The sequence below is a fragment of the Solanum dulcamara genome, chromosome 1 (assembly GCF_947179165.1).
Source record: "Solanum dulcamara chromosome 1, daSolDulc1.2, whole genome shotgun sequence".
In the NCBI taxonomy this organism is placed as follows: Eukaryota; Viridiplantae; Streptophyta; class Magnoliopsida; order Solanales; family Solanaceae; genus Solanum; species Solanum dulcamara.
In genome coordinates, this window is record NC_077237.1 from 59,055,973 (window position 1) to 59,077,786 (window position 21,814).

The 21,814-nt window shown below is 37.0% G+C and overlaps 1 protein-coding gene and 1 long non-coding RNA gene across 7 annotated transcripts; one reads left to right on the top strand and one right to left on the bottom strand.

Moving 5' to 3' along the window:
• The first annotated feature begins 6,038 nt into the window (after positions 1-6,038).
• LOC129889336 (uncharacterized) lies at positions 6,039-8,901 on the top strand. Its single transcript, XR_008766889.1, has 2 exons — positions 6,039-6,532; positions 7,999-8,901. It is a non-coding gene; the product is annotated as an uncharacterized LOC129889336 (long non-coding RNA).
• A 359-nt stretch (positions 8,902-9,260) lies between these two features.
• LOC129889027 (uncharacterized) lies at positions 9,261-21,029 on the bottom strand. Of its 6 annotated transcripts, none has more exons than XM_055964313.1 (11): positions 20,885-21,029; positions 20,570-20,791; positions 17,605-17,651; positions 17,278-17,506; positions 14,635-17,186; positions 14,407-14,549; positions 11,369-13,276; positions 11,182-11,230; positions 10,841-11,088; positions 10,647-10,754; positions 9,261-9,779 (listed from the first exon to the last, which is right to left on the bottom strand). In XM_055964313.1, exons 4-11 carry the CDS (start codon positions 17,465-17,467, stop codon positions 9,554-9,556), a joined length of 5,424 nt encoding a protein of 1,807 aa, XP_055820288.1. In that variant the 5' UTR covers positions 17,468-17,506; positions 17,605-17,651; positions 20,570-20,791; positions 20,885-21,029; the 3' UTR covers positions 9,261-9,553. The 6 variants fall into 6 exon arrangements, with proteins under 6 accessions (XP_055820288.1, XP_055820421.1, XP_055820351.1 ...); XM_055964446.1 differs by having other exon boundaries at positions 14,635-14,876; positions 14,958-17,186; positions 17,278-17,651; XM_055964376.1 differs by lacking the exon at positions 20,570-20,791.
• Between the last annotated feature and the right edge of the window lie 785 nt (positions 21,030-21,814).

Consider the following 21,814-nt stretch of genomic DNA (forward strand, 5'->3'; position numbering starts at 1 on the left):
ATTGTGTATGGGTTGATATAAATTATATGATCATGCATGTTTTAAATTTAATTTCATAATTTCCAAGTCAATTGATTATAAATCCACATTTTCACATTAATTTCAACTATAAGTCATGATCATGAAATTTCAAAGGTCAAGCATGTTTTATGAAAATGGGTGATTCAAGATCCTAATGATATTTTTTATGAAATAAGATTCGTAATGATGGAAGGCGTACACCCATATTACATGAATCACATGATAATGAGTCATTCCTATGAACAAGTTTTATAAACTATGATTTATGATAAGTTATGATTTATGACAAGTATGATTTATGATGATGATATGTATTCTGTGGGATATTGACTTAGCACCGAAAGGACTTTGAGGTGGGGACTCGACCCAAGGGGTCCTTAGTAGCAATCTCTATTCCCTTAACTATGTTGCCACTGTAAGTTGCCTTTATGGCCTAGCTAGTGGATCCACATATAGCTCATGTTATGTTAATGATATGGAGTCTACCTTGGCAAGTAGTCTCTCTCTTTCCGACATGAGAATTACGTCAGAATTCCATGTTATAGCTCACATGGTCTCATATGTCGGTTAACGATATCTTTCATAAAGACTTATGGCTCTCAAAATATCTTTTAATATCCCACTTATGTATATACTATGTTACAAGTTCCCATGATAATTATATGATGCATTGACCACATGATTATGATGTTTAATTGTTTTCAAGATTTTACTAATATTTTCAAGATATTGGTCATGCATATTAAGTTCATATTATTTATGTCGTATTGGCATTGTTCATACATGCTTCTTACATACTTAGTACATTCCATGTACTAATGCATACTTTTGCTTACATTATCTCATAATGTAGTATCTGACACTCATCTTCCTGCACGTGGCTAGTTGGTGATCTACTAAGAGTTAGCTTTTGGTAAATCCTCATTATTCGAGTTCAAACTCGTCATGTTATTTCCCTAGTTTCAGACTTATGTTCTTTCATTATTTTTGGTGATCTAGGAGCTTTTCCTATGCACCACTAAAGTTAGTAGAGGCATGTTTATACTATATGAGTATGTTTAAGTCATTTGACCTTTACGTTTGATTTCTCCTATTTTCGAGATTCATTATATTGAGACTTTTCTGCATTTAAAGTTATCTTCTATTTCATGCTTGAAATTGTTATGCTATTTATGCTAAGAGGCTTGGTTGGAGTCCTTCGGCATTCTAATCACTGTGGCACTCCTAGAGCCTAGCTTGGATCGTGACAGTTCTATATTTGACAGTGACTACTTTATACTTCCTAATTACAGTGTAAGTTTTGGCGTATCATATACCACTATAGGATTTGAGTATAACACTTTGTTGGTCAAGTCCTTTATCACTTTTAGGAGAAGTTAGTTGATCCACATCAGATAGATAGGTTCTATACCCTGACAAGGTATAGGGCACCCATTCCAACTGGTAGCTTGTTGGACTTCATGTTGGTCACATGGTTTATGTCAGTTATAAAAACTTTCCAAGAAAAGTAAGGTTATATTACTTTCAGTATTTTCTATTAGTGCATATATATTTTTTTAATTTTTAGTTTTGTTGTTAAAGAACACATGAACGTTTTACCATTAAGTTTGACTTTATTTTAATCTATCTTCAAAGTTATTCATTTTGCTCATTATATTTAGTTTTGGATAGTTGTTTCATTCAAATATTTTACATACCATAGATTCCATGTATTGACATCATTTGACACTGCATCATTTTATGATGCATATCCAGGTACTCACGACAGCAGGCGTATCATTAGGATCACTTCTTTCCAGCTTTGGTGAGACCTCTTTGCTTTTGGTTGGCTTCAGTTTATCTTGAATATTAGTAATTAGTATATGTTGTTAGTAGAGTATCAAGTAGCCTCAGGTCTTGTCCCAGTAACCTTTTTATAATATGTTAGATGCTTCATAGATGAGTCGGTTGAGCTATTGTCTTTAGTTGTTTTACAAACATGTTCATAATATATAGATTTCATATTTTCCTTTAACTATAAATTTATTGAGTTCATTTTTCTAAGTAATTGCATGCTCATCTTTTAAAAGCTTCTATATTAGTCAGTATTTAGTCTTATCATATGACAGACCAAGGGTTCGCTCGAGCCAGTAATGGTTTTGAGTGTCGACCACGTCAGAAGTTTAGCTTTGAGATGTGACAAATTTGGTATCAAGGCACAGAGTTCAAGTATCCTAGGGTATCTATGAAACCATGTCAGTAAGATCTTATTTATTGTTATGAGGGCCCCACTTCTATAAATGAGGGACTATAGACACTTAAGAAAAGTTTTCCCTTCTTTCATAGTCTAGATCATGCAATAGAGTTGTCCCCTAAGAAACTTATGCAGATTCGTGCGTTTTTTCAATTCTTTCGACTACGACTCACCTTCAAGCTGCTGGAAATAGTAAAGTTCATATTCTTATCAATATGGTTCCCTCAGATAGAGCCAACAAAATATTAAGAGGTTGCACAAGGGATTGAGAGGAGCCCATTAGTGTTTTTATGTTTAATGATTCGAAAAAGTGCACTCTTATTCAAAAGTATCGTCCATTTGAGCCAATCAAGTTATGCTCTCAATCTCATTTTAGAACCATGCTATAGATGATACCTTTAAGGGGGGAGAAGTGTATTTTAGAATACTTGGGTAGCATTGTCACCCAAAAGATAGTGTGATGATGGTTTTATGAGCCATAAGCAGCAGATTTTCTTAGAGATGGAAGTATGAATTTAAAAGTGTAATGTAAGACCTCGAAAGTTGGAACGATGGAAAACAGAGTTTTAAAAAGGAAATCGCAAAAAAATTGCAGCTTTTTGGCACCAGGTGGACTTCACGAACCCTTTCACGGATCGTAAAGGGGACCACAAGCCGTGTAGAAGCAACGTGGTCCAATATTGAAGGTTTTGGAAAATGGGTGAAGATCCACGAAAGGGTTCACGGCTAGTGGTGGACTCCACGAACCGTAATCCCTTCTGTAAACTTGACTCCACTAAGACCCTTAAGTTGGATGAGGACCATGATTTGTTCCACGATTCGTGAAGAGAACCACGGGTTGTGGTGGCCTCCGTGAAAGTCAACCTATCCAGGTCCAGTCCTCTTTTAGGTCCACGACTATCACCATAGATCGTGGTGAGCTTCACCGTTCGTGGTGACCCTCCATCCAGGTGCCCTCATCCAGTTAAGCTAAAGGGTTGTTTTGGTTTTTTCCCTATTATCTCATTAATGTATTTGGACAATTTTGGAGTTAGATCTTATTCTATTAACTGCTCTAAACCCTCCTAACTCCCTCATTCCCACTACAAAATCTTCTCTCTAAAGTTCTCCTAAGGTCTTCTTCTTCCTCAATCAAATAATTTCAAGGGTTTCAAGCTCAAGTATCCAATTCAAGTGCAATGTAGGGCTTCTATAGTCTAAGGTATGTGGGAATTCATCAATGGATCCTTCATCCATGGAGTCCTAAGGTTTTACTTCAATTTTCTTTATGGAATTCCCTCTTAAAGCCCTAATTCTTATGATATTGCATTGGATCATCTCGATTATATTTTATTTCATTATTATTGATCTAATTATGCACAATTCATATTATATTGCATGATTTCAAGTTTATTTTCATTGACCCGTGCCATATTTTATTTTTAAGTATGTTTTCAAGGATTTATGATCAAGATTTATAAAGGATTTCAATGAATGTTTTATGAATGATTATCAAGGCTTATGAATGACTCATGAAAAGTAATGAACGATGATGAATTATGATTTCAATGATGTTTTAAGCAATGTATAAAGGTTTTGATGGATTTCCCTCACACACTCATGTTAAAGAGTGAAAGGCTTTTCTCACTGACTCATGGATTCCTATGAATCAATCGTGTTAATGAGCTACTATTATGATTACTTTATGATGAGGATCGATATATATTATTTTCTTTCCTAATGATGTTAATGATTGTGATTTATGACTTTCTATTGGGATAATGACTAAGCACCAAGAGGACTTTAAGGTGGGGTTTGGTCCGGAAGCTCAAGTTGTTTCCCAAGAAAATCCTAGTAGCAACCTTTAGTCCCTAACTATGTTGCCCACATAGGTTCTTGTCAATATGGCCTAGGTAGTGGATCCATATATAGCTCATGTTGTTATGATGTTATCATGGAGTATACCTTGGCAAAGTAGTCTCTCTTTTCTCGATGTGGGAGTTACATCGAATTTCATGTTACAGATCGCATGGTCTTATATGTCGATTAAAAGTCCTGTCACATACCAAGGTATATGAAATGATATAAGTCCTTATGATTTTTATGATGCATTGACCACATGATTATGATGTTATTCAAATGTTTTCAAGTTTTACTCATGTTTTCAAGATATTGGTCATGCATCCCATGCTCATACTGAGTATGTCCTATTTCCATTGTTCATGCATACTTCTCATATACTTAGTGTATTCTATGTACTAACGCATACTTTTGCCTACAGTATATCATAATGTAGGCTCCAATGACCACGCACCTCCCACTTGTGGCTAGAGTTTGAGTATTATCTCCATTGTTGGTGAGTCATCATGTTTCGAGGACGTGACAGTTTCTATCTTTCCTTATGTTCTTATGACTTTTCTTACATATTTTGCATGAGTTAGGATCTTATCTTATGCCCCCATCTAAACTAATAGAGGCATGTTAGATGTTCATGGAGCCTATATTGTCTTTCATTTGAGATTTGCTCTCCTTTTTTTTAGACTAATCATGTTGAGATTTTACTTACACATCTACATTTTAGTATTATTGCTTTAATTACCTTATGTATGCTCATGTATGATATGCTAAGAGGCTTGGTTGGATCCTTCGGGATTTCGATCGCCATGTCACACCTAGAGCCTAGCTTGGATCGTGACATGTAGAAACTTATAAGAGAGAAGATAGAGATTGAGTAAAGTATGTAGCTATAACTATGCACCCGGTAAGACAAAAATTTGGAAGCTATCATGAACCAAATCCCTCCATCACCATAACTCATTTGTAGTTCCATCTTCCTTCCACTGTCCTCCATCCTAAATCAATCTTGTCTTCTTCAACAAGGACAGGTTTTTTCGAAGAAAGATAGAGGGATCACGACCAGATCTAACAATCGTTGGTTGTCTTCGGGGATTCTTCAAATACAACAAGATCTAGAAAAATACAAGTAGAGGAGGGTGGTACCAAGGCTGGAGGTTTTGGTGGTGCAAAAGGAGGCAGAGGCAGCAAATACAATGGTGACAGAAGAGGCGGAGGGCCCGACAGTAATTAAAGAGGAAGTGGTGGTGGAGGGAAGAGGGGTTGATTCTAAACTTCTAATGAGAGCGGGATAGAAATAAAATAGAAGAAACTGGGATTTTTGGGATTTTACTACAAAATTAAAAGAGTAGCTAGGATTTATAATTATTTCAAAGTGTTAGTATGTATTCTAAAAATATTGGGTTGAAGTTAATTACACCATGTAATTTTTCCAATTATTTAGTACAGCTGCACAAGATTTGTGTCAAAAATAGACGGAAGACCAAACTCGTTGTTTTCTTATCTTCCATGGAATGGAAAAGGCAGTTCATTTGAGGGTGGGCTAGAATAATAGTGATCGCTAATTACAGTGTTTGTTTGTCAAGTCAATTCTTCATCCAGGAGATACCAGACATAACCCTTAAATCAAAAGATGGGGTATTTAATCAAAAGGGCAAACTCGCAAGCAACATCTTTCAACATATACACTATAGTATCACATCACTAACATGAACCCAAGATTGAGACAAGTTTCAAGTTGTTGTAACCTCGTAATTAGAATAAATTTGTACTATTAACGCTCTTTTTCACCTACAAGTGCTTAAATTCTCATGGCTGCTCCATCTACAAATTCTAACAAATCTTATATATATATAAAAGAGAATCCTAAAAAAGGTGATGTGGCGCTCTAAGACAATTTCTAAATACTTTTACAAGGAAAAAATTAAAAAAAGAAAAGAAAACGAAAGGACACATCATAGGAAAAAAAGAAACCTAACCGAAATAAAAGAGACAAATGCAACCTATCTAGTTAAAAAGTTCCTTCCCTTCCCCTCCTCTCCTCTAACCTAAAGTTACGCCTAAACATCAAACTCCACTCAAATAATTCTCATCGGCGCCACACAATGTATTCACCCATCACTGCTTCTTCTTCTTCTCTAGGGTGTGCTACTTACTTTGAAGGCCTCTGGTCACTTTTTAAATCGAACTCAAAATCATCGTGCCTCGAGCCTCGACAAAGGTAAAATTTTGATCCCATAATTTGGATGATTTTAAAGTACAAATATTTTTGCAAACTTGATACATGTAAATTTAACTCTGACATGGCATACTAAATCAGACCAATTGCTCTGTATTTTTCAATTATGGTTTCCTTGTTTATGGTTTGTTAATTACTTTGAATGTTTTTGGTGACTATAGATTCCGGAATACAATTACCTAGAATCATATTCACAATCGGCAAAGGTATGTAGATGCTCATTTTTCAACCACTTATTTTTTGATAATCACTTTCTTGCCTCGATAATGGATATTCTTTTTTCCCCTATGTAGTAAATAAGTCACGTATTAGCAGTACATATATTCCTAAATAGCAAACCTTAAGTCCAAATTTTCTAAGTACTATAATTTTGTAGTAATACATTCAAGCATCAGTACAGATGTCCTAAACAATAAACCTTTATGAGAAAAAATTCTAATTAGTACAAAAGATTTTGAAGTACCTACTAATTCTGCATAATTGATAATTAAGGTCTAAAGGAGGTTTTGAATATGTATTGTAGCCAAATTCTCTTTAAATCTTGTAGTCTTAAACATATCAGATGAAAAGTTCGAGTTAAAGGGTCACTAATTAAGTGGCATTCTTTAATGATGACAATCCATGTACTGTAAGGTTTTTTCCTGTCTTGTAATGACTAAAATGATTATCTTGCTACTAATGAAAGTTTCAAGCAACATGACAAGTAACACTTCAATGACTTCCTATGATGTATATGCCCAATAAATCCATAGTTTCTAGAAATAAGATCTTTCTTTGTACTTTAGCATGTTGCTCTATGCAGATTATATAAGGATGACGATAGTTTCTTATGAATGCATGAACTTCTTATTCTTCATTTAATTTTTATTCATGAATAACTATTAATGTCCATTTTTTTGGATGAGTAAGATTGATGTTCATCTTCTAGGTTCATGATTTTGGCTTCTTTCAATATGATCCTAGTGCAATACAATTTTTGAGCTATGAAAAGATTCCTCTTGCTCTTGATGTAGCCTATGTAGGTATAGAAATCAGGGTTGTTGATAATGACACTGAAGAGATGGTAAGGCCTTAGATTTGACATCTTTGTTGATTATCCTATTTCTTGGTCATCTTCTGTCAATTTACGTTAATTATGTTATGTAATTCAAAAGGGAAGCAATGAAATCTCTATAACATCTTCAAGAGTCGATAGATAGTCTCATTGGAGTATTCTCTTGACAAGAAATGATTAACATATGTGCAGAAACTCTGTTGATCCACCTGTTCTACTATCAAAGGACAAACAACAAGAATACCCAGGGAATTAGACAAAGATAAACACTATTCTGTTGGTTCTTGTACGTGATTACACATCTAGCATCTACTGAAATCTCAGAGAAAAAGGGCTTAGTATGTGAGCTTCAAAGTTTATAGAGTTATCGCTCATAAATTTACCCCTCCCTCAAACTCAGATGATATTTCACATATCTTAGATCAAAATGATCATTTATCTATTTTCTCATTCCAATTTTAAAATCCTGTATTTGCTTAAAAACGAATCTTGCTTTTATTTAAGCTTTATTGCGTTTCTATTACTTGACACCTGCATTAACCATGTAGCCGGTTGGGATGCCATGAAGAGTCACTATTCTTGTTGCGGGTACTCACTTCATGTCTCTCTTAATTACAGGTGATGTTGTTCAAATATTTCTTCCGCAGAAGCGTGAGTAGTACAACCTATAAGAGTTCTATGGCTATGCATCGTCCATCGAACTATCATTTGAGAACCAACAATTGTTGAGATCTAATAGTTATAAAAATCACAAAAATTTACCCTCTAACAAGAACCATTGCAAATTAAGAGGCGGTTGTAGTTTTTCCTAACAGGGAGCGATTAATATATGCGCGGAAATTCTATTGATCCACCTGTTCTGCTATCAAAGGACAAACAACAGAGAATACCAAAGGAATTAGAGTAAGGTAAACACTGTTCTGTGAATCTTCATATCTTTATTGAAACTGATAATTTTATCATTAATGCAATCTGTACACTTTTCCCAAGAATTAGGTGAAGAATTTTTAGATTTCTCTTGCATATGTTTAGAAGAGTTAATACACTCAAACGTACATTCATAATATGCATTCTTGGTAGATAAGGTCAATAGGTCACAAAAATTGGATATATATTTGCTATCTTAGTGAAAGATAAAGTTGTTCATGGTATTCCAACAGGTCATGTATTTGTCATCTTTTTTTTGGTTATTCTTTTATGTTTCTTTGATCTTCTTTTGAAGAACTATTTGACAGAAGTTTGCCACCTCTTTTGGTTTTGACAAGAAGTTACAAATCTATTGCTCTTCAAGATGACACTGTAAGGGAAAGACGTGGACGATCAAGGAGGATGACATATCTATATTCAATGATGAATTTACTGCTCCACTTCACTGTACGAAACTGTAGTATTATGCTTTATTTTAAATGAGAAAATTTGTAATTCCATTACCTCAAAGCCTAAAGCTCACAAGTGTCAATTCCTTTGTAACATTTTGTATTATTCACCAATGGACAAACTATTCTCGCAAATTTAATATAAGCACCGAAAGACAAACTCTATATCCTTAAATGTAATGTCTCTTTAATTCTTCATATATGTAGCTAAAATTGTTGTAATTAACTAGACAAAATTTAGAAAAACTGAAGACAACAAAGATTCATTGATGTTCAAGATCAAAGAGGAAAATGAATATTAGTGAAATGATCTTCCTAAGCTTAACATGGTAATTCACACCACGCGAAGAGCGGGTAAATACCTAGTCTACAAATAATTCGACTTCAGCAAAAGCCTGGACACGATGATTACTAAAAGACGGCAATCTTAAGTACCCGAGACCTGGCTAAAACAATTATGATTACCTTCATATGATTACCTTCACAATTCTGCGAGATAAAGTATAACACTGAAGACCACCTTTATACAGTCATCTCCTAATACACAGAAGATGTATTTTTTCTACTAACGGCAAAAATGAAGCCCACAAATCCTTTCTCTCCATCCCTACAAACTTGAAGAGATATACACAAAATGAATCATATTTCTTGATAAGACACAAGTGACCAACAGGTAAAAGATTGGACAGCCCATCAATTTCTGTTCCTAGTGCCACCATATTTAGCACCAAAACTTCTTAGGAAGTAGAGCTAGTGGATTTACCACCAAAACATGGGGAAAATCAATTCATTTATGATCATAGTGAAAGACACTGAACCATGTTAGGGAGATTTTTTGGCATTGGAAGTGCGGTAACATATCTCTGTGTTAAAGCTTTATGGCTACGTGCATCTGATGAATATGATGTATCCATACCATCAGATTGCACCCGACCATGGAACTTTGCAAGCCGATAGATGACCGAGAACTTCTCAATATCCTGGCCTTCCACCATCACATCTAATAATGCTCTCTTATCCAGTCTGCAACAGAGGAAAAGGAATAACAAAGCTTATTACGCGGATTTACCTTGTATATTGTCAGATAGAAACTTAAGTTAGTAAAGAAGATAGATCCTAAAGACAACTGTAACATGTAAATAATGAAATGGAAGCTGAGGAATTAACAGAAACCCATTATGGAGCAGCTATTAAAGACTAACAGTATTGATATTTTCTGAAACAAATCAATTACTTCTTGCTTTTATCTGAAATATCGGCATTAGCACTTCTATCCTCAAATTTTCTGTGTAGGAAATGATGATTGAGTTACCTTTACAACAACATACCCTGTGTAATCCCACAAGTGGGAAATGATTAAAGACCTTAGCTTTGTGTATGCCAATATGTGCTAACAGAAGCAAAAAGACCATATCAGAATTCGAATGAAGCCCCATGAGTAGCCCAATAAAACCATATTTCGTTTATCACAAAACTGAAGTCTGCAGATCCAAGGCTAAAATTTAGCAGTACATATTGTTTCCCTTTAACTTGGCAGACCTCATTCTAACATACTGATATTACCACGACAGGACATTAGAAAATGGAACATTTCTTTGCAGAAGAGATGTAGCTCAAGATAGTAATCCACAAAGGGAAGAGATCACACATGACAGAACTAACCAAGTAACCAAAGATCTGATAAACTTCTATAACACAGAGAAGTAATTATATTCGAAAATCTGAACCTTTCTTTTCCGGTATTCATATAAAAGCAGATAAGTTTACCTATTAACAAGTTTCCCTCCCTCCCCCAACAGCCCCCAAAAGTAAAATACAAGAGGTCCCGTGGGTCTAATGAATATACAAGCTCATATGTTGTAGTGGTGTAAGCCAATCATGAAGCATTACCTTGAAAAGTCACTTTCCAGTCTCCTCGCTCTTACAGTCAATTCTTCCACAGCTTTGGCAAACATATGGTTGTCATATCTCTCTGATCTTTTGTGCTGGTCATGAAATCTATGAGAATACATTAAACACACTGTTAGGGCAATTTAAGATGTAGACCTGATTGGAAAATCTCAAGCAACAACTAGCAAACTTACAGTTCTTTGCTAGTGTGAGGTGCATTGGAATCAACATATGAGCACGAGACCATGCTGCATACATCCCCCAATGCCAATCTAGAGGTGGAGTAAACTACATTCTCATACTCTGAGTTAGCATCAGAGAAAAGAACTGCTGAAGGAGGAGGGCGAAATAATTGCTGCATAAGCTGAGTGGTCAAAATAAGTCTTTTTTTAACTTTAAGCCTCAGAGGCCCATGTTCAATCAGGTCAATGTCTTCTTCAACCTGTTATTATAAGAACATGGGCTATTATAATTGATGAAGTAAAACAAATTTTAAGAAGGGAATTACAATATTACAATAACCAAATCAAGATACCTTTTCAACAAGCCTATTAGTTGATTTGGCCCACTTTGTTTCTTCCAAGCTGCAGATAGACAAATTAACAAATATCATTAAACCTGAGCTGGAACTAAGACAATCCAAATGAAAACAAAATGGAATAGCAGAAAGCAAGGAAGCATGAAAGCAAAGGAGTTTACTAAAAGTAGTGCAAAATATGCACCTGATTGTCTGCTTGCCCCGCGAATCCAGTGAAACTTCTTTGCACCAAGGAGTAAGTTCAGATGTAACACGTTTCCGCTTCTTGGGTTTCAGCAATTGGTGATGCTGTCCAACATTCAGTGGCACTGTCTGTGGAGAAGAAAAATCTTCAATGGCAGCAGAGCTAGCAGATGAACTTTGCCCAAAATTACTTCTATCAGCATTCGCAGGGATTACTCTCTGTATAGAATCAAATGCCTGCAAACCATTGGAATTCCCAAGGCTGAAAGGTTGATCAGTTGTCTTCATGGAGGCAGGTCTGTTTGCTTCATACATCTGTAACATCTGAGCATTTTTGAATGTCCCATACTGATTAAACCAGGACGGTGCCATATGAGGACTAATCTGAGTATGCTCAGGTTTAAAAGAATTTATACTTTTGTTCTGAGAGCTGCTCTGAGCATCATCATGATGAGATGCAAGTACGTCCTGAGGAGTCACATTTCCTCCTTGTTGCGATGATACGCTTCTTTGTAAATTTTCCCACCCAGAGAAGCATAGGATTCTAGAATCGGCAGAAAGAATTTGCTGAACACCTGTATTGCTGTCTGATACCCTCATTCTTTTCAAGGGCCTTTCACTAGGATCAGGCTCCACATCTTTCATCACCTGCGTTTGGTTTAGTAAGGAATAGTTTGGTTGAGGGAAGTTATTTGGTTTCAGAGATCGACCAAAAGCTTCAATATCTCTCTGCATCGATGTAGAATTTGCTGGAGATCCTTCTGAGAGATTCGTAACAGGTTCTCTATCCTGTGAATCATTTATCTGAACTAGTTCAATGTTTTGAAATGGTACATGTCGAGAAGCGCTTTCTTTCACTCGTTCTTCTTCCCCCTCAACAGAGCCCAAAATATTCACTGTGCTTGTACCAAGCTCAGATGTGAACTTACATCCTTTATTTGCATCTTGATCACCTTGCCTCTCAGCAGCAGACAGTGATGACTCCATATTATTCAACTGATGTGACTGGTGAATATGAGAAGACTCCTTGGTGGATTGAGCAACAAGAAGGGGCTGCCGCGGCGGAAAATTGGTCCTCATATTTGCGAACATTTTTGAATATGCACCCTGCTGAACGGTGCCAGACATTGAAATAGGCTGAGAAACTGACCCTGGCTCTTTAGATGAAACTTGATTTGCAGAGAGCCTTTGATGGGGACCATTGGCATTACTAAACTGAGATTTACCTGCAGAGATTGAAGGGTTATCCTGTTTATCATCACCAGCCCCTTCGGGTATGGAAGCCTGTACAGATTGACCACTTCCAGGTCCTCTGCGAGAATCACCTTTTTCTGCAGAAGAGGGACCATGATTATCGAAAGATACATTTGTAGAATGATTTGTTGACAGTTGCCCAATAGCTCTAACCACAGAAGGATTTTGAAGTGAGCTTCTCATGTAAGGAAAACCAGCACTAGAATCAAATGCTGAAGAAAACTTTCCAGGAATAGTGTACAAAGAAGCTTTATTATATGTACTTCCTGGAACCCCAGATCTGTTGTTCTTCAACTCTTCTAGAGAATGTTCAGCAAGAGGCAATGATTGACCCTGATGAGGAGGGCGTATCTGTCCACGACTCTTCTCTCCAATCTCCTCAGTAGCATGAGAGGGCGAAGACCTAACTGATTGGGTACTCAGAGATGACAAGGAATGGTTTGGGATTGATACCCGCTGAGATGGAGGGCCAAGTTGTAGACCAAATCCTTGAGAGGCAGAAGACTGACTTTGCTGGAGATGACCAACGGAGCCATCAGAATTTTCTGGTTCAGGCATCTCAGATGATACTTTCTGTTCAGAATTACTTAACTGAGTCATAGAACCGTGCACACTTGATTGGTCTACCTTCTGAAGAAGCTGGAGCATGTTTGGACTACAACCGGAAAAACAATCAAACCATAGAACACAAAACAGCATAGGGAAGAAGTTTTACAGCAGAACATGAAAGTCAACAAGGCCACCAAAGAAATATGTGGAAAAATGAACAGCAGAACCAGGCCTCATTTGTTTTCATTAAGATTAAGATGCCTTAATGTGAATGCACATCTGAATATTAAGATGTGCATTAAGATTTAGATGTCTGAATCTAAATACACATTTGAATATTAAAATGTTGCATTAAGATTTAAATACTAAATAGTTAAGACTATTTTTTCAACATTTTAATGTATAAATTGTCTTTGTTTAACAACATACCCAGTGAAATCCCACTAAGTGGGGTCTAGATAGGGTTGAGTGTACGCAGACCTTACCACTACCTAGAAGAGGTAGAGAGGCTGTTTCCAAAATCTGTCTTTGTTTAAAAAATAATAAATAAAATTCAAATAAAATATTAGATCAATAAAATATTTTAAAATTTTTATATGGAAATTGGTGGTGGTGATGACTAACGATGGTGATTGTGTGTGTCAATTTGGGATGGTGTTGACTGATGATGGTGGTTGTGGGTACTATCTTATGGTATAGTGGTTGGCAGTAGTGATTAGCCATGGTTGTTGGTGGTGGCGACTAATAATTAGTAGTGAAATAATACTAATAGTTAATGACGATAGTGAATGATGATGGTGGTTAACGCGATATATAATATTGACTAATGGTGGTAATTATCGGTAGTAATTAGTGAATGTAATAATATTTGGTGGTGATGATTTCAAATGATGGCTAATGGTGATGAAGATTGATTTTGGTGATGGGTGGTAGTTGTGGTTGGGCCAAGGATGGCGGTGTAGATGGCAGGTGGTAGTGATTGATGGTGGTGGTAGTTGTGGCTGAAAATGGTGGTTGTGGGTGGTGGTGAAAGTAGATGTAGTAGCGGTGAACTATCATCTTTATAGAAAAACAAATGGACTTAATGATTAAGATTCAGACCGTGAAAGCAAACAAACTTAATAACTGAGATCTACATGATTAAGATTAAGACCTCCACTAAGTGCAAGCAAATGAGGCCCAACTCTTCTAAAGATTCTAAGAGCATGATTGAGTAGTGATGAAGAAATCAATTACCTAGTTTGTGCAGCTTTATTTGGTGAATGTAAGTCTGTTTTATTCAAGGGACCAGGCATACTAGATCCACCACTATGAAAGCTGCTTTGTGAATGCACCTCAGTAAAGCCTTTGACATCTCTCATAACATCATACGGCTTCCCCTGTAGATTAAGGAATATTATTTTTTTATTAATGACCAATGCATAAGACAGAAATAATGTATTACATGAAAAGCACATATATCACCTTTTCCAATTCTTCCCGACTCTTAGGAACCTGACCAAATACTTCTGACTGGCCATGATTGGCATTCTGCAACAGCATAGACTGAGAATGGCTAGGGTCTTTCCTGTCATACGGAGGATCTAAACCCTCATCCATGTTTCCCATGGGATGATACTGAAACTTGCGAGGCCAAGAATTTTTCTGGCCAGCCTGATCAGACGACTTCTGCTTCCCAGTGGGAAGAGACCTGGAATCACTAGCATCTGACAAGATATTTTCCCTCATATTAGCAGCAGGTGAATGAGGAAATAAATTAGAGCGGTAGCTGTTATTTGAGTTCTTACTATCACTGTTCTGCATGTCATGCATTTTAGCTTCTGCATTACTAATGGCCCTGTGCAAGACCTGATTGTCTTTGGTAACATGACGCTGCAAAACTCCCAAGCCTTCGCTTACCGTAGACTTGACAAAGGGATCAGTGTTCTTCCAATAATCAGAATGATAATTATTTAGAAGTTGACTAGTTTCCTCACTCCTGAATGCACTTGAGTTGGGCACACAGGCAGAATTCTGCAAGTTAAAGACCTCCGAATTCACTTGGTGGTTAGTGATAGATGATCCCACATGCTCCACATCAACTGCAGAATTATGACCAGAGTTAGAGTTCCACATCACACCACGATGAACAACTTCAGCTTGGATGAATTTCTTCCGCTTGTCATCTTGGGAACAATTTGATGAGTTCTCACTCGAAACTCTTAAAGCTGCATCTCCAGAGGGCACTGCAGATCCTACATCACTCCAACCAGCTGTTTTGTCCCATAGTTGTCTAGATCCACCAAGCTCAGAAGTCAAAGCACCAGAAATCTTTCTCATATTTATTTCTCTGTTAATAGGATGAGAACTGCTCCCAAACATCACCTGGCTTACTTCAGCAGCTGATTTCTGCCGTGCACCAGAATTTGACCACTTGTTTCCTTCCTCCGATGACTGGACAAGTCTTTGAGAAGAGTTGGCATACAAACTCTGGCCCGGCTCATATGGAAGCATATGGCTCTGGACATTGGAGTAGTTATTGTTCATATTGGTACCATCAGAGGGCTGAACAGAAACAGAATTCAAGGATGACTTTGGGGGCAAATTCTCTTCAGCAGAAGATGCTTTATGTCCCCCACTGTTACACATCATATTCTGAGCTCCCGAAGGAATTTCAGTACTGTGAAAATTTAAACCACTCCACTCCTCCTGTACCCCAAGGTCATTGCTAGAAGTTTCTGCAACAGCAGAATGCATAAGTGCACTCCAAGTACCACTTTGGATAGAAGAAAGCCCATTCATTAATCCTTCACTATCAAATGGATTACCACCTTCCCCATTCATATTAGGGCTCTTGCCAAAGGCCGACCATATATTATCCTCTGAACCAAATAATATTCTTTCTTCTGCAGGATCTAAGCCAACTTCATTCTGTGAGGAAGAAGCATGTGTCCCTGCTTTCTCCTGGGAGTTTTCTGAAGGAACAGCTAGACCCTGTCTTCCGCAAAAGTCCTGAAAAACTGAATTTCTCTGCATAGCATTTGCCTGCTGAGGGTTCTCCATATTTATTGCATTAGTCAGAGATTGACTTGGAGCATGTCTGAAAAGGTCATCGGCTGGGGATCTCTGTCTAGGAATGAAAGTCCCATCCTGCACACTAGCTTGATCCTGCAATCCAGCATACTGATTAACCGGAAATGAACTATCAAAGGTTGGCATTGACTGCATTGTGGGTTTATCAGCTATTCCTTGTGAAAATGGGTTCACATTTTCTCTAGAACCAGAAACAGGAACTCCATATAGAGATTGGTCAGCTGATAGAGGAACTATGTGTTGTGCCTGTCCAATGTTTGTTGGATTCAGTCCATTGGAACATCCCTGAATGATTGGAGAGCCACGTTGCAACCAATTTGTGTTGCCAAGATCATTTGGCCAAGGATAATTTAATCCACCAGAATTTGTAGTGACATGAACCAATGCAGGGGGATGGCTACCAGATGCCACCTTAGATAAGGTGGAAACCTGATTTAGTGTATCTTGCTGCCTGGTATCTAATTGCTGAAGTTGGTGCTGCCTCTGAAGTTCCTGCATCTTCAACATGAGTTGCACTTGCTGCATCTCACTATGCCCAGACTGCTGCCGCTGCAGAGACTGCTGCCGCTGCAGAGACTGCAGCATGTTTGATTGCTGACGGTTCATTTGCTGACCACCAAAAAGATCAAAACTAGCAGGACTCTCAGAAGGTTCTGACCTAACCAGTACTCCTGTCTGTTGCTCTGGACCCACTCCTTGATGTGATGCATAAGGAGACAAGCCTCCTGAGGCTAGACTACGTTGATCATAATCTGTATCGACGGACAGAAATTTGGATTCATCCTGCCTTGTCTGGTAAAACTGATTACCATACATGTGGCCATTCAAATTTGTCTGCTGATTTTGTGACTGACCCTTTCCAAACTCAGGCCTTGGAGTGGATTGCATATAACTCGAGCCATGCTGTCTGGTAAAGGGATAGCTGCTCGGTCCTTTCCCGCTATCTGCAAATGCAGGAAATATAAGAGAACAATTATCATACAGAGCTATAGCTACAAAATAATAGTTTAGAGAACGTGTCACATGTCGAATTACCAGAGCTCTGTAAATTGTAATTCTTTGTGTTGGAAGTCAGAGCACCTATCTGTCTCTGACTTCCACCCCACAGATTGTTAATATGAGCTGGCCAATTCCCGTCCACTACTGGGGAATTGGGCTGCTCTTGCGACAAGCTGTCTTGTGCAAAGAAGTTGTGAACCCTATCTCCAACGTCGTTGCCAGGCATAGATGATTTCACTCTGAAGTCTTTGACTGTTAAATGTTGCTACGCGGTTATTAATGCAGAAAGATATCAATCAGCATCACATAATGAACAACCTCATGTCACAACAAATGCGCAATCCAGCATTTAGACATAGTCACCTGGCGTCACTCTTCTCTTGAAAGCTAAGAATCAGTGTCTCAAACTCCTGCAAGATCATTCTAGTGTAGTTAGGTAAAGTTGAAAACAGTCGTAGCACTTTTTGCTATCAACAATGCTAAAAAATAGTTGTCAATGTTGAGTTACCAAAAAGTAGCATGCATTAACAATTGGACGTTCACACCTTTGATGGTACAACTTCAATGGACAGTATGAAAGCAAGGGCATAAATCATAATACTTATCAAAACAAAAATATGAGAGAGGGCATAATGAATTGTTTATAGATGTTTACAATCAATGGGAAGGCAAGGCACTGAAGCTCTAATTTTTTTCTTGCTAAACTAAATAACATAGAACCATAAACCATTGAGCCCTATTGCTGCATTCTCCGTGTATGGACAATCAATACCCTACCACAATCATAGCATAACCACTTCATCAAAACCCCTATTAAACCTTTTTTGCAGGCTCTTCAACTATACTAACATCTCCCTCACTCAGGCCTAGCATTCTACAATTGGATTAGACTCCTAAACACCAAATTTGCTTGGAGCTAACCTTTTTGTGTTTGTAATGCTTATCAAAATTACATCAATTTCTTCCTACATGGCTAAATTGGTACTTCCTCCATCTAATTTTATGTGATGGTGTTTTACTGGGTACAAATTTAGTTAAAGAAAAAACTTTTAATACTTATGGTCTAAAACAAGTCACAGACATTTGTGTGTTGCTGTAAATCATCTCATTAGGAGTAAAATAGAAAGTTTAAAGTTAAATTGTGTCTAATCAGAGAAATGAGTCATTTTTTTTTTGGGGGGGGGGGGGGGCAGACTAAAAAGGAAAGTATCTCATACAAACTGGAACAAAGGTTAGAATATTAACTACCGGTTTCCATACTAATAGCTCTATGCCACCAACTTTTTTATGAAGTTTGCATAAGCCCGTTGCTCCTAGAAAATCAATGGGAAGAATCTTTACCAGAGTGATCTTAGTTCATTGCAAAAAAGGCAGTTAAATCGGATCCAACAAATAGTTGTTATATTAGCAACCAAAAAAGAATTATGCAGGGTCCTTATTCAACCCTGTCACAGTCAAGAGAGTCATCAAATAGTACTGTGAAGGATATTTCTTCTTCTTTTTTGACTATGTAGAATATTTCTACATAGTTATGTCTGCGTACATTCTACCCTCCCCAAACTTCACTTGTGGTTTCACTAGGTATGTTGTTGTTGTTGTATGTATGTAGAATATTTCTATTGATTATGTCATGGTAAAAGACTTGAGTATCAACAAATTTCGTTACAATAGAAAGTCATCAGAGCAATTAAAATATTGGGTAGAATATTCTTAATGTTTCTGATGAAGTAAGGGAATTTTATAGATAGCATATCAAGAAGATGCAAGAAGTACAACAGATTACCAAAAATAGTTAAAAACTTCCCTTATTCATGTAGCTTCAAAACTACTTTAATTGGAGTCCTTTTGTTTGTTGTCACCAACCAAATTCACACATTTCTTTTCCTTTTTTCCTCTTTTTTCATATGGTATCAGATCGTATACAGATTTGCGTAGTTCTCCTTTAAACGACTGACCCATATGTTACCTGACTGGTCAAAAAGTTTTCTTTCTTTTCATAGTTTACCTACTTTTTTCTATTTGTAGAGCCCAACCAACACCAAATTTGATGACCATATTGGCTAACCTATCAAGGGAGGGAGTCAGTGCCTGTCTAGGTTTAATGTTAACAGTTCACATAAACTAACCCATCAAGTCAGGGCTCTACATTTGTCTACTGATCAATCTATTTTAGCTACCCACTCAAGTTAGTCATTCATGTCAATTGACATGTCAAGTTAGCATCGCATTTCTTTCCCCATCAGCTTCATGTCATTGCCGAACCATTACTAAGTCAGCAATGTGGAATGCCAGCAAACTTGTCACGTTGGTTTCTTGTTTGTCATTTTCTTTTTGATCACCGTATCTTGTTTGTCATTATCAACTTAGGCAAGTTCATGACATGTATTATGTCTGATGGATTCACAGAAACACCAAGGCCAAGACATTACGCATTGCCAATTGATTCTTCAAGTTTATATCAAGATGCAAAAGAGAAACAACCCGCTCTTTGCTAATGGATTCTTCAAGTTTATATCCACAAGAATCTAGGGATCTCTTTTTCCTATCACTTCTATCCAACCATGAAGCTTATTTATAGAGTCAAGCTACTCTTTTGTGTGTGTTACTACCAACCTCCATAAGTTCTAATGGATTCTTCAAGTTTATACCCACAAGAATCTAGGGACCTCTTTTTCCTATCACTTCTGTCCAACCATGAGGCTTATTTATAGAGTCAAGCTACTCTTTTGTGTGTGTTACTGCCAACCTCCTAAGTTCTAATGGATTCTACAATTTTATATCCTAAAGAATCTAGGGACCTCTTTTTCCTATCACATCTGTCCAACCATGAAGCTTAAATCTAGACACTAGAGAATAAACTGGAACTTATGGAGGTTGGCAGTAACACACACAAAAGAGTAGCTTGACTATAAATAACAATGAGGCAAGTCCTCACACAACAAACTAAGTGATCTAGCTACTAACTCCACTTCTGGACTTCATTGTCTAGCTACTAATCTTTCTTCTTCTTTTTCACACCATTCGGTGCTGAGGCAACATTTGAGAATTCTAAAATTCAACACATTCTGTTCCAAGAATGATTAATTACAGAGAAAAATCAATATAAAATCATAAGTTGAAATTTAAAAGATAGAGTCCAAATTCAATGCCCACATGATCTATAGAAATGGAGCCGAAAGCAGATAGGCACCCTTTCACATTGGTTGGTAGGGGGCAACATATTGATAATCACATTCTGTCAAAAACCTAACTTTGGCGAAGAGGAGGGAGGAGAGCAATTAGATTAAAAAGAGACCATTTCTATTACGACTTCTCAGGAAAAACTTACATGAATCAATACATACAGATTTACTTCAGCATGGAGATTTCTTTATATCTGTGTAAGTCTTAGTGGGCAGAGTAGCCGTGTACTTTTGCTAGATACCAGATAAAATAATCCAACCGGGTGCAAGTTCGGCAAAACACCACCACCGTTACAAAAAAATTGATCAAACCATCAAGAACAAAATGGTGCAAAATTACTGTACAAGAGCCTTACATGACCAAGACCCTGCACAAAAAGTGTCCATTGAAATGTTGTGCATGCGTAGAGAAAACTAGGGTTTATAACAGTATATGAAGATAATTCATAAATAAAACTCACGCAAATGTTGAAGCTGACACCAATGGAGCTCGGATCCTTTGAGTATTCGAATTCTAGGGTTTTGAATCGACGGTAGAAAATGGTAGCTGCGAAGAGTGAGAGGAAGCAGAAGAGAGAGAGAGAGAAAAAAAACGAGCTGATTACAGATAGAGATAGAGAGAGATAAAAAGTGATCGAAATAGTGCGAAATTTTCAACGAACTACTGTGGAGCGAGGCTAGCTTCGGACTGAAGCTAAGCTTCGATTTGGCTGGGATCCAAACCTGAGGCTCGGAGACTGTGTTTCAGTTGGTACAAATCAGAAAGGCCACGGAAGCAATTGCGCAATCATCCAATTAAATACTTACACGTCGTAAGAAAAGCAGGTGGAACCTACTGTTAGTATTTTGGAAATTTAAATTTCTGAGCAATCGAATGGTATCGTTATAGGAATAATTGTTTGTTTGGTGTTTTAAAATTTCCCTCCAAAAATATGGTTTACGTGATCATAAACGTGGACAAATAGAGAAAAAATAGGTTACCCTTTTTTCTTTTATCTAATAACGTGACTTTTTTCTTTTAATGATGTAATATGGAATGTGGCTCATCTTCATGCAACTATGCAAATGTTTTGTGCCATGTGACCATGTCTATCACAGGAAACTAACTGCTAATTAAATTGTTTTAGCCAACTTTAGTTTTTCATTTAAATATGTGAACACTTTCATTTTATAATATGTTAATATATTATTTGTAAGATGAAATGTGTATTTGGTTATAGATTTTCACATAATGTATGCATGATATAACTACTTAAAACAGATATTAATAATTTCTCTCTCATTTGTGATTTAAATTTATACTACAGATACCAACTAGAGGTGACAAACTAGAAGATAGATTAAAACAATAATAAAAGTTACATCTAGCAACTACATGCTAGTTAGTTTTC